The 13,475-nt window shown below is 53.4% G+C and overlaps 1 protein-coding gene and 4 non-coding genes across 5 annotated transcripts; 4 read left to right on the plus strand and 1 right to left on the minus strand.

Moving 5' to 3' along the window:
* Positions 1–1,612: 1,612 nt before the first annotated feature.
* Positions 1,613–5,971, minus strand: PHYSODRAFT_259666 (hypothetical protein; the record flags this gene model as incomplete). Its single annotated transcript, XM_009525500.1, has 12 exons — positions 1,613–2,053; positions 2,099–2,221; positions 2,590–3,227; positions 3,360–3,378; positions 3,457–3,575; positions 3,628–3,670; positions 3,710–3,996; positions 4,040–4,319; positions 4,650–4,929; positions 4,974–5,269; positions 5,325–5,433; positions 5,664–5,971. 12 exons carry the CDS (start codon positions 5,969–5,971, stop codon positions 1,613–1,615), a joined length of 2,943 nt encoding a protein of 980 aa, XP_009523795.1.
* A 6,053-nt stretch (positions 5,972–12,024) lies between these two features.
* On the plus strand, positions 12,025–12,097 carry PHYSODRAFT_t674. Its single transcript has one exon. It is a non-coding gene; the product is annotated as a tRNA-Arg (tRNA).
* A 402-nt stretch (positions 12,098–12,499) lies between these two features.
* PHYSODRAFT_t675 lies at positions 12,500–12,571 on the plus strand. Its single transcript has one exon. It is a non-coding gene; the product is annotated as a tRNA-Pro (tRNA).
* Positions 12,572–12,905: 334 nt separating this feature from the next.
* Positions 12,906–12,977, plus strand: PHYSODRAFT_t676. The gene has a single exon. It is a non-coding gene; the product is annotated as a tRNA-Pro (tRNA).
* Positions 12,978–13,301: 324 nt separating this feature from the next.
* PHYSODRAFT_t677 lies at positions 13,302–13,373 on the plus strand. The gene has a single exon. It is a non-coding gene; the product is annotated as a tRNA-Pro (tRNA).
* The last annotated feature ends 102 nt before the right edge of the window (positions 13,374–13,475 follow it).

The raw sequence follows: 13,475 nt of genomic DNA on the forward strand, positions 1-13,475 counted from the left end.
TCCGATCTATTCGTGCCAAGCTACCGATGCAGTTCGAGATCATCTGAGCGACGCGATACCTCCATCAGCCGCTGACATGACTTCTGAATCCGGTAGCGCCGTTGAAGCACCGCCGAATGTGTTTCAAGTTCGCTGTCTTGCTCATGTGCTGCAGCTTGCTGTCAAAGAAGTCCTCACCGAGTGTTCGTTCGTTGATACCTGCATCGGCACCATACGCGATATCCTGAGGAAACGCGGCCCTGAATGAAGAACTTGAACGAATCTGTAAAGTATTGGAGGCGAAGTTCGAGCAGCCTGTGCTTGACTGTGTCACGCGCTGGAACAGCACCTGGTCGATTGTGATATCCGCAATTCACTTGCGAAAGCCCATTGAGGAGCTGCTGCGGCACATTCACGGCCGCCACGAAGGCTATCGAAACTTCTCGATCGGGCCTGATGACCGACTTGCAGCTCCGCTCGATGACAGTAAATGGCAGGCTTTGGAAGAATTCTGCAAGATTCTGACGCCCATAAAGGCCGCAACCATGATGATGTCTGGTAAGAACTATCCCACGTTTGGGATGGCAGTCGTCGTATTTGAACTGGTGTCAAAAGAATGCGACGTCAAGGATCAACCAGGCTGTCGCCCGCTACACCGCCGACTTTGCAACGGCTTTCAAGAAGAAACTCGACGAGTACGACAGCTTGGTAAAAAGCCGCGAGGCTCAAATTGCTGCCATGCTCGATCCTCGAGCCAAGACGCTTCTGCCTAAGGTAATGACCGATATTGCTCCCATCAGGCAGTATGTCATCGACGAGTACGAGGCCGAGTACCGCGTCCGATTCGAGAGCCAGCAGCAAGGCACCAGTGCCTCCACGTTGGACCAGCAAGACACCGAGGAGGTCGCTCTGAGTAAGGTTCTGCACCAAATGCTGGACGACAACTTCGGGCTCGACGAGCCTACTGGGTTCGATGGAGGAGAGTCGTTTGCTTCAGAGCTTGATCGTTGGCTCGTTCACCGGGATCCCACCATGAACTCGAAACCCAGCAGCAGTGCAGTGTGTGTCTGGATGCGCACCCTCGACCAGTTCCCAAGAATCTGGATGATGGCTCGGGACTTTCTTGCCGTGATGGCGACGTCCGTCCCAAGTGATCAAGCTTTCTCTGCTGCTGGCGCCACCGTAAGTGTTCGGCGAGCAAGACTCGGAGATGATGCTGTCTCTGCGGTATCCGAGATGCAGTCCTTCATGCAATTCAACGAGACCACAGCCAAACTTGAAGCAGCCAAAAGCTAGTAATGGAATTCTGCCTCGATAATCCGGTCTCAGCACAGCACTTGCCAAACACCATGCAAACTGATCTTTGTACTGTTCTCCGCACAAATCGTATCAAGCAGCAAAACATATCCCATGCAGCAGCTCGCCAACGGTTCACGACAAATTGCCCTTGATGTCGGAAAACCAAAACCACAGCTTTGTTCAGCAAACGGTTCGTCACGTTACCCAGCACCACGCTCGTAGACCAAGAAGTTCGAAACCAGGTCATCTCCTCGCCACCCTCTGGAATGCCGCACTCCCTTTCAGATCGTTCAGGCATCGTGCTCCACCACCGCCTCGCCGGCGCAAATCGTCTTCACGTCCATGGCTTCCTTGCTCTCTTGTTCATGCGCACAGCAAGAAGCACCCGCAGAATGTGAAGTGCAGCAACTGGCGCGTCTTCCGCAGCAGGGGCCGGAGCAGGAGCAGCCTGCACTGGAGCCAACGGGGCGACAACAACCGGAGCAGCGACAGGGGCCGGCGCCGCGGGAGCCGCTTTCGCCTTCGGAGCAGACGCAGTAGCAGCCTTCGCAGCGGCGGCCAGGGCCTCAGCCACAGCCTCGGCAGCCAGACCGCGCGCGTACTCTGATGCAGAGATGTTCGACGTCGCCTCCTCGAAGTGAACAACCTCGCGGTGGCGCTGGTACCACAGAATCTCACGCGGCACTGATGGGAAGTCACCAACCTGCACAGTGCGCAGCGCCATGTTCGTCAACGTCGGAGCAGGATCAATCTCCACGAAGCGGTGAACACCACTCTATGAGAACAGCAGCGCCTGCGTCTTGATCCACTGCACAGGCACCGCAAACTGGTACGCCAGCAGCTCCACCACCAGAAGGTGCGCGAGGTGGGCCTTCGTCGTCAACTGCAACTGCATCGGGTCCAGCACCTCCGCCAAGAACGGGCTTTTCGTCGCCTCGTACCCCTAAATTCTCGACCAAGATAGAAGAATCTATCAGGTTCTGATGAAATCGCCACTAGCATCTTCCCTGCTAGCTGGAGATTGAGCGAGTCCACGTTCAGCTCAACAACTTCGCGGGACAGCGGGAACAATTTGGTAGTCCCGCCGCTGGTCCCGTCTGATTGCCAGAATTCCGTGAGACGATCTCGCTCCGCTTGCGCTGCGAAGACAAGTGTACCAGAAGGAGCACTGAAAGTGTACAGGACAGTCAAGAAGCTGGGCACGGACCCCGTACCCCCGACGCGATGTCAAGTCATGACAGTTCCGCTGGGAGTTCCGTCTGTTGTCCAGAGCTCAGATCCATGAACGCCGTCGTCTGCCTGGAAGTGGACCTGCCCGGCGAAAGTCATCAAGTAGCGCGGAAATGACCCCGTCGACCCTGTGCGAATGTCTAGAACGAGAGTCGTCCCTGACCGCGTTCCGTCCGTTGACCAGAGCTCGGGCCCATGGATGCAGTCACCCGCTTGGAAGAGTAATAGGGAAGTCAACACTGGCTCCAGCGAGAACGGAGTGGCCACCAGGTTCGGGATGTACCGGTTCACCAGAAGCGGCAGCTGGCGCTCCAGCACCTGCAAGTCGAACTTCGTGCGCAGTAGCGCCCGGAACGACGGTACGCCGCCCAGCAGCTCGCGCGAGTGGGACGGCACGTCAATACCAACCAGCGGGGTCGTCGCCAGGCCTCGGGACAGCGTAAACGGACGCCCACTCTGCTCGCACTTCTTCTTGCGAGCGCGAGTCTGCGCCAGCGACTCTGCGATCACCTTTTCCACCTCCTCCGGAGCGGTCGACTTCACGGCCTTGAACCCAGCCAACGCCAGCGACAGCGTCTCCAAGTTCACGTTCTCACCATCAACCACGTACTGGCGCTGCTGGATGTTGAAGTTCAAAATCTGCAGGAGCTTACCCGAAGCCGCCTCGATGCCGTCCACGACCTTGTACATGACCTCCTCCATGAAGTGGGGGCCAACACCTGTAGGCCATACCGTAGTCCGAGCGTCACTCAGCGTCACGCTTTACAGCCTTCTGCATGATCATTGCACGCAGGAATACTAGATCCATGAGTGCTTCCACCGATAGCGCTTCCACGAAGGAGATCAAAAACCAGCGTACTCGCCCAGGGACTAGCCAGCAAGATAGGCATCATCAGGAATCAGCTGCGCCGCCTCAATCTCAGAGAACATTGCCTTCTCCAGAAGTACCAGCGCAGGCTGGCTGAACTGGGTCGCGAACAGCAGGCCGTCCGTTGCCGAAAAGCTGTAGCTCTCAGTATCTTCATCAATCTCTGGTAACAGCGGGGTAACCTCACCAGTGACAGGGTCTTCACATTTCAGGTTCATGTAATGTTCGCGAATTGTTGCAGCCCTTCTTACCGCCAAAGTGCACCGTAATGGACTTCGTGTTCTTGTGCACCATCTCGAGGATGGAGAAACCGAACGTGTTGTGTCACATCACCACGGTCCCAAATCTCGCAACTGAGGAATCCTGGTAGCGGTCCATGCCCATGTTCACCGCGGCAGAGCCCTGGTCACTGAACACAAACGCCATCGGCGCCTGCTTCATCACAGCACGCGTGCTAACCACGCGCTCGCCGAAACCATTCACAACCTCCACCGCCAGAACTATCTTGCCGTCGTCGAGGCCGATGTGGCGCGCCTGCATGAACAGCTTGTCGCCCGGGTACACCATGCCGTCGAAGTTCACGTCGTAGTCAACGACGTTGCTGTCGAAGCAGACCGAAGCTCTCGATGACCGGGTCGCGGACCTTCGTCGCGGTCCACAGACCGTGCATGATCGGCTTGCCCTTCGGTAGGTGGCCCAAGATGGCGGCGTACTTCGAGCGGTGAATCGGATTGAGGTCGCGCGAAGCCACGGCGTAAGCCAGCGCGTTCGTCGGCACATTTCTCTCCAACGGCTTCTCCGGCACGTGCGAGCCACCGTTCGCAAACATGCCACCGGCATTCGCGTCTGCCGGTTGCACCTGGTGCAGGAACGCCACCCCGGGGCTCTCGTTCACCTCGTTGCTCTTGAGCTCGACCGTGCCGATCTCCACCTTCGAGCCAGCCTCCTCACGGCACAGCACACCCGACACTTCCACAGAGCTCAGCGAGTTGATCGACGCGTACTGCTTCGTCGTCGTCAGTTCGAACGACAGGTTGTCACCGATGCTCACCGATGCCTCGGCAGGCAGCTTCGGCCACGACTTCGGCTTCAGGATCTCCACATCCTCCTAGCGCTTGAGCACGAAATCGTCCGTCAACTTGTCGATCGAGAAGGTTGCCTCGAAGACATTGAATGAGCCGCGGACAGAAACTCGCCGTGCAGCTCCACCAGCGGCTCCAGCACCTCCTCCAGTTGCTCGGCCACCGTCTTGCGCGAGATGATGGCCACATCGTGCACTGCTGCAGTCGTCGATGTGCAGACTGCCGACATTCGACGTGCTCGGAATGTCGTCGCCAGGAATGAACATCGCGGACATCTTGAGGGATGACAGCAGTCTGTGCGAGTGCTTCAGGTGCACCAGGTCCAGCAAGTTGCCCTTCACCTCCTTCGTGAACACCGACTTGATCAGCGGACGCCACGATACGATCGTAAAGAAGTCGGCAGCGGCGCCCACCTCGTCCGCGCTGAGACCCAGTGCGGCGCGATACGCCACGATATCCTCCTTCGTGATGCTGAAGTCGGCCGTGAAAGGAGACATCACGCTACAGCCTCGCACGAATCCTCTTTTTTGTCCTCGATGGCCACCCAGAAGCGGGCGTAGAACGCCATCACCTTGTCGATGAAGCCGCTGCCCTTAGCGTGGATCGAGCACAACAGCTCAGGGTGGTGCTGGAACGTCATCTCCATCGACACGATGCCGACTTTCAGCTCGGCCACTGATGGGCAAACCTCATTCACCAAAACGGCACTCGCTGTGTCCTTCTTCGCGATCTCGATCACGGGGCCAGAAATGTCGATCGATCTGTCGAACACGCGAATGCCGGCAGCGTCGATCACGTACTTATGGCCAACCTGGGGGACAACAAGCTGGCGCAGCCGGGTTCGCAAGCCACTTCTACTCCTTCACGACGTGGGTCGACGAGATGAGCGCCTTCAGCCAGTCCTTGTCGCCCACGGACGCGGCGAGCGCTGCAAGCCACTCTTCAGCAGACGGAATGGCGCTCTCATCCGTCGCTCTCCCTGACGTTAACTCCAGCGATGTCCACAGTATGCTTGGCAGCCGCAACCGACGCGGCAGAAATCGTAACGTTGATGAAGCCCGAGTTGATGCCTCCCAGGATGTCCGCCACGGGCTCATCCACGGTGGATGATCCACCACCGTGCTGTAGCGCACAACCACGGGACCCTGCAGGATAAACACGCGCTGCTCGACGCCCTGCGGCACCGCAAGTCCTTTGAGTACTACAGAGAGGCCTTCTTGAACCACGTCTTGAAGTCCTTGGTGATCGCAGGCACGAAGTTCACCGGCTTCCCACCCGTGCGGCACAGCTCCAGGAAGATGTCGCAGTCCGGCAGCGACAGCAGCGTCGACACCATCGAAGGGTATTTCGCGATAAACGCGCTCAGCGTTCCGCGCGGGTTCGACTTGAGCTCCGACTGGTCGAACAGCGCGCCAGAGCTCATGCGGCGGGAACGTTCCTCCGTGCGCTTGATGTGCTTGTTCGCGCGCGAGAAGTACGTGCCGTGCACCCAGCACTGCGGCTTGCCTTCCATCTCTACGTATATCAAGTCGACCAAGCGCGTCAGCACGTCTCCGTACTACATCTCCACCAGCTCCGCCGAGACAACCTCGCCCGTCTCGACGTTGCGCTTGCAACCGAAGAACGGCTCTGACGCGATACCAGGCATGAAGCGGATATAAAGATAAGGAGAATGCTATCTTATTGGTAAAAATTCGTTATGATTTGAGCCAATCGAATGGTGCTGAACTAACTTTATATTCTAATTTACTCGTTAGCATAGTTCCATGTTTATCTGGTTCAACAGATGTTACCTTTGTAACCATATATCGACGAACGGTTTTAGTCGGAATTTAGTCGGAATCCGTCGGAATCAGTCGTTACTCAGCCCGATCCGATCGGATTGGTCAGACGGGGATAATCGATCAATCCGATTGGTCGATTTAACATGTTGAGGCGAGACTAATAATTTGAGCAATGAAAAATCTACTATTCAGATTTAGTATGGGCCAGACTAATTACTGTAGGTACTGTTGTGCAGCGGACCTGATAAACTGAGCTCATCCGCGTATGTGCGTCAGCCCCAACACGGTTCGCTTGGGATCTTAATACGAAGCTGAGACGGACAGCACGTAGTTTGCGGCATATTCGGACGAAGAAAAGAACGAGCTACTGGTGCTTGGCTTCTAAGAGTAGTACGTGGTAGACGACGAAGGCAACCCTGCGGTATGCTTTAGGATGATTCTTACGAGCCGAAATTTTTTTGCAATGTGGTTAAGTGCTTCTCAACACAACGCAATGGCGGGTGCAGATGACGGCACCTACCTGCTCCACTTTGGTACGTTAATTTTAATTTAAGCGAGGAGGTTATGGAATTTTTTAACATGTTTCTTTAGTGGATGGGCTTTGGTCGGCTTTGGTTCGTACGGAAGGTATTATGCCACCAACCGCTATTAACAAGCGATACGCGACTTAACCCCTCTAGCCCCATATTCTGTATCCTACAGAATAAGCATTTCGACAGGATTTAATATCCAGCAAACTTGGTTTCCGCGAAAAACTTCGCATATAGCTTTTTTGTATAGTGAGTAATCAGCCCATCATTCCTGTTGGATCTGTGATGGGTAGATAGACGGGGATTCTTCTGCAGCTATAGAAGGACGAGTATAAATCCCCAACAGGTTGGAAAATTGGGGTGTAAGGCCATAGTGACCGTTTGGCACCCAATCGCGGTGCCTTTCACTTCGGAACGAGAAACCGCCCTGACCAGACGTACCTCGAGCTCTACACGTGGTAGTGATGCTAAAGGTAAGCAAGTCTATTTACAGTCTGTTCGATATATTGTCTAAGGTCAGTCTGGAATTGTATTCAAGCGCGCGCGAGCCCATAGTGCGCCGTGCGAGGCGGTGCTGCCGGCTACCACTAAGTATCGAGACGCGCGTTCGTCACTCCTGGACCAACCACCTCCATGAATGCATCCGCAGCGGTAGCAACGGCTTCAACTAGCGCTCCACAGCAGCGCATGCGTCGTTCAGGCGCTTACCAGGTAGGGGATAAACGGCAGATGGAGGCGATGCGATAGAGGGGCTAGATGGAAGCTGCAGACCAACGTGCATTGACTGAATTTATTGTGATGGTACCTACAGAATAGACCTGTCCGGCAGCGATGGATATGACGGATGCTATAGAGCAAACCAGACCAACCCAAGTGGATACAGCAGAAGGTACAGAATAAGGCTTTGTGCTGATTTGAATACGACGGATGCTACAGGGTAAGGCGGCCGTGGAACGGAGTCTACTGAACAAGGGACTTCTAGCAAACGCTTCGACGTACACGGCGCGAAGCCTGGGGTGACCATCGAGAGCGTTTGGCCCGCATGCTACTGTATATTTTGGATGTAGCAGAGCTTATCGATAATACATTCGTATATTACATCTTATGGATACTGTGCGTGCGACGGACATGAGCGAACGCCACAGCGCGATAAAGTGATCACCAGCGCTAGTTAGCAAGACGATGGCGATGATTCGTATGGAGCGAATAGATGCATACACGAAGTCTATCGGAGGAAATAATTGCCCAGTTCCTCCTCACTCCGTTAGTTAGGAACTGGGCAGTTTTTTCCTCCGATAGACTTCGTGTATGCAGTCCTCCTCACTCCTTACTCCTCACTCCGTTAGTTAGGAACTGGGCATTTTTTTCCTCAGCGCCTGGGCCTCACCCGCCGCGTGGCATGAAGGACGGATGGCTGGTGCTGTTAACGCCCCTCGGTTCGGACTCATACCGAGCGTGACAGGTATTGTAGTTCTAAAGGTATTAACGTGTGTGTTACGTTTGTTTCGCCCAATGAGCACACACCATTTTTATCAGATGGTGGATACATTGTTCATCTTTTGTTCATCTTTTGTCCACTTTCGCAGCTATTTTGTGCTGGAAGTGCACGATTGCTGTACCGTCACCCTGTAAAGGGTTGCAATAGCATACCTCCAGCAGTTTTGACGTATACTTTAATCAAGTCATCTTATTCTGTATAATCACTACAGAATAAGGTTGGGGCTAGAAGGGTTAAGGTCAACGGAAATCACGATTCTCGAAGAAAGTCTAAAAAACTGCAAAACGCGCAAAGGCGAATATGTAGCAGCTTTGAAGCTCACAAGTAACTTCGGTATCTTGCGATGTGATGTAGATATTGCACAGAGTGCAACGATACCTATAACGATCACAATAGCCGCATGAAAATCGTTCCTCGTGCCCGTGTGTTCGAAATGGTCATGGGTTTGAAAACAATTATTTTGAAACATGTATCTTCTGAAAGCTTGTATAGCATGTAGAGTGTAGAGCGCTTGCTGCAGATGCATATTGTCTTGTCCGGGGATGATTTGACTGTACAGACCCTCCTTAGACTCGTGACTACCTGTGATGAACACATGGACGGGTGGCGACGTGATGTCGGAAGGATGCCGAGGTACGCCGTGAAAAAGCACGCCTTGAGGGTGGTAAGCAGATATTTATACGCGTACATTTGATGTGGTGTCAGCCAGCGCGCTGCGGTGGCAAGGAGTCAAGAGCAATGCAGCTACAGCCGAGGATCTGGAGAGTACAACCTCCATTGTGGCTGTTGGTCGTCGAGGGCCCCGGCCCCAGATCGCGGTGGACAAGCACCGCCGACGGTCAACGCCTCAGCGCGCGGCGTTGGAGCCGAGACCAACTATGGCCTCGATAAAGTCGCCCTGAAACCTTGGAGCCCGTCTCAACGTCCTGGTGTGCCTTGGGAACACTGACGTTGCCGCTCTTCGGGTGCATGGAGCCGTAGATCGCGCTGCCCTTCGTTCACCGCGCCTACCGTGCTGTACACAGCGCTGCTGATGTCGCTACGCCGTACACCACCCCATGCAGCGCTTGCGCGTCCATATCCGTGTCCGTGTTGAGGCCGGTGGGCACGAGTTCATGACGCTGCTACTGACCGCCGGCAATGTCGCTGCTGCTGAATTGCTGTAGGGTCGAACGCAAAGTGATAAGGCCACACCACATTGCCCGCGGTGACCTTGTCCGTGCTCGTCGGCTTCTGTTGTCGCTTCCTCAGATGGCAAATTCTCTAAATTTAGAGCAGGCCGCGACTAACGAATCCTTATTGACCTATGGTACTGTAGTTATACGCTTTTCATTCAATCGGAAATACTCATCTCGTGTGTTTTTTTTCCTCCCGACGCATGACCATTGGACCAGTTTTAGGGGAAATGAGCCGAGATACATGTACTTCCGCCTTGATTGCTCGTCAACCATCAGTTCAATTGTCGATACCGGAGTACGAGGCGATGATCAAGACGCGTACCTACACAGCGACATTAGCCTCGCATTCTAAATCGCTTTTCTGCGTTCCGCAGTATGAGCCCAAGCTACAAAAAGTGTTGACCTTACGTCGCGTATCGCTTGTTAAAAGGCGGTCATCCCGTCGACCTACATGTACGTCCGGATCAAACATCATTTCGCATACGAGAGACTGTTCAAGCTTACGAATTATTTTTCGGAAATATTTTGTTTTTGGTATTGACTTGCAGGTTGATTTTGGAAGCCTCAACCACGCCGCCTGTATTTGTGAACGCATATGTTGTTGTATGGCCGAAAACTCTCCTGCTAAATTGTTGGCTCATTTTGCTTCAAAAGTACGAGAGCGCGTGATTCGAGGTGGACCATGGTGTCATCGCGTTTCTCGAAAGGGTGTGTGGTAAGTTGTTCCTGTTTAATTTGCGTGGTTGTGGTTAGAAACGTTTTATATTTTGTATGGTATCATGCAGTGGAGAAACGTCAGAGACACATTCAACCACATTGGCAAGAAGGCCACGATATCTAAGATCGCTAGGGACCTGTTATAACCGGGGTATACCTCCCTCTATGAATGTCACCATGCGAATACCACATATAACTACCAACAATAGAAGCTATTCGTCCTTGAAGACATCGTTGTTTTCATGAAAAGCACGGATCGAACTTATTGTTGCTCCGGCAAGCTAAGGACTTTCAGCGTCTGTTCCAGGATCACGCATCTAGTATCCTTTTCAACTTCTCCACATGATGTCCACCCGAAATCTGCCTCCTATGCGTCTAATTGGGGGCAAGTCCCCTTATAATTACGTCTGTTTACAGGAAACAAATCAACGTTTTAGAAGAGATTAGGGTTTATATATCATAGAGTTTCCGGGGCCGAAAACATGCATTTTACCCGTATTTAAGAACCAAATGGGGATGCTACCTTCAACTGCGTTGACGTAATCATACAGTGCCACCTTTTAAAGTAGATACGACTTGACATCCTGATAGCTACGCGAAACTGGATGTTCCAACAGAATTAACAACTCATCCGCCAAAATTTGTTAATGGCACAATACGCTAAGTAGTGCCTCGAGGCACAGGTGCCGCACGTGCTCCTTAAGATGGTGTCGTGGGGTTCTGCCGACCGGGGAATTATCTTGCGGATGAGTCGTCTAATTGCTGACTGAACTGTGTGGCCAGCTGGCCAATCGTGCTTAGTGGGTGAGATCCTCCCTCCCCCCTCCCTGCAACCGTACCTACAGATTACAAACCTATGCTTGTGCATTCGATTCTTTTTTGGTAAACAAGTATCTTACTTTCATTATATGATGCCACACGACCTGCCTCCAAACACGGAGTCTAATACGACACGCTGCGAAAAAGTGAATGAGGGATACATCGGTTATGTAGTACCTTGCAAAATACGGGAACTAAGGGGTTAATAAGGAAACGTTACATTGCATAACCGTTTTTGATTTAAAATCTATAAGGAAATAATTATACGACTTGTTAAAGTGTACAGCCCACTTTAAAAACTGTGAGCATGCACAGTTCAACCCAACATATTAAGTATTTGATCAGACTGACATGTGAACCAGATCTGACGGTAATGCTACATGTTTGCTGTTATTTATGGTATATCCCCTTGACGCGTCCAAGTGTAATGAGACACCTATCCATCAATGGAGCTCTACCAAAACCCACACACACTCGATATTTGCTACGGTCATAAACATGGCGTATTTATCGTAGCAAATCCGTTGCAATTTGTGTAAACGAGTTTGACGTCTCCACAAATTGCGTCGAGCGCAAATGATGCGTACCACTATTTTGGTACAACTTCCAATCACCGGTCAGTACATTCACGCACTGTCCACGGGTTGGGCGCATTCATGCGCTCCAAGCTCCGCGTCAGCGCACAAGCCGTTGACAGTCGAGCCAACGGAAGAGGCTGAGGGCTTACTATTATACCAACCAAGTTGGTTGTACGTGCAAGTTCACCTACGCATTGTTTGTCTAATGAGCTGACTGGCCACAGCACGACACGGCCACTACCGGTAGCCAGCATGTACGATGAGTGAGTGTAGCCATGCATTTAGCACTCAAATATGTTGTTTTTGGTCGGTATCATAGGTTGTAGCAAACACGACGTAAATTTGGACATATTTGATACATAAATTGCGATTTGCGACAGCGTTTGTGTTAGTTTTGGAAGAGTTCCAATCTCACAATTCTAATAGATTTTATAACATTCGATATGTCTCCGATGTCTAAACGCGCGGCTGGCGCAATGGATAGCGTATCAGACTTCGAATCGGGGGGTTGCGGGTTCGAGTCCCGCGTCGCGTACATTTTCGGTTATACAACACAGTTTTTTAACTAACGAAAATTCCCAAATAATACCCCTTACACGTATAGTACCCTCCAAAGCGTAACCCACTGCGTAGCCCAGAGTTACATGGTTACTTCAATACAAATATCAAGTATAATTTTGTGGTCTTATTGTCGAAAGCATATTTATGCGCAGGCCAGCACATCGGTCGACACGCTCGGAATGACCGGCACCGTGTCGAAAATAAAGAGCCTCGTTGCGTGGGCGGGGAGGGTCGGAGACGCGAGCTGAGGGTCGGCATGGTTCGGCATGGTTCGGCATGGCGACGGCGAGTGTGAGTGGATGCGTTTGATGCGTGTGTGATGTGTGTAGGAGGCGTGCTGGCGGCGCGACATGTGGGGGTGTTGGTACGTCCGCGTGGCCTTGTGGTCTAGTGGTATGATTCTCGCTTAGGGTGCGAGAGGTCCCGGATTCGATCTCCGGCAAGGCCCTGCTCTTTGTTTGGCCTTTTTTGACGTCTCCTGTCCGCGCTCGTTTCGGCTGCCACACGCTTGCTGGCGGGTCCGATGACAGCCCTGCTGCGTCCTGGCGCGGCTGGCAGGCCAGCACATCGGTCGACACGCTCGGAATGACCGGCACCGTGTCGAAAATAAAGAGCCTCGTTGCGTGGGCGGGGAGGGTCGGAGACGCGAGCTGAGGGTCGGCATGGTTCGGCATGGTTCGGCATGGCGACGGCGAGTGTGAGTGGATGCGTTTGATGCGTGTGTGATGTGTGTAGGAGGCGTGCTGGCGGCGCGACATGTGGGGGTGTTGGTACGTCCGCGTGGCCTTGTGGTCTAGTGGTATGATTCTCGCTTAGGGTGCGAGAGGTCCCGGATTCGATCTCCGGCAAGGCCCTGCTCTTTGTTTGGCCTTTTTTGACGTCTCCTGTCCGCGCTCGTTTCGGCTGCCACACGCTTGCTGGCGGGTCCGATGACAGCCCTGCTGCGTCCTGGCGCGGCTGGCAGGCCAGCACATCGGTCGACACGCTCGGAATGACCGGCACCGTGTCGAAAATAAAGAGCCTCGTTGCGTGGGCGGGGAGGGTCGGAGACGCGAGCTGAGGGTCGGCATGGTTCGGCATGGCGACGGCGAGTGTGAGTGGATGCGTTTGATGCGTGTGTGATGTGTGTAGGAGGCGTGCTGGCGGCGCGACATGTGGGGGTGTTGGTACGTCCGCGTGGCCTTGTGGTCTAGTGGTATGATTCTCGCTTAGGGTGCGAGAGGTCCCGGATTCGATCTCCGGCAAGGCCCTGCTCTTTGTTTGGCCTTTTTTGACGTCTCCTGTCCGCGCTCGTTTCGGCTGCCACACGCTTGCTGGCGGGTCCGATGACAGCCCTGCTGCGTCCTGGCGCG

This window comes from Phytophthora sojae (genome assembly GCF_000149755.1).
Source record: "Phytophthora sojae unplaced genomic scaffold PHYSOscaffold_3, whole genome shotgun sequence".
Taxonomy (NCBI): Eukaryota; Oomycota; class Peronosporomycetes; order Peronosporales; family Peronosporaceae; genus Phytophthora; species Phytophthora sojae.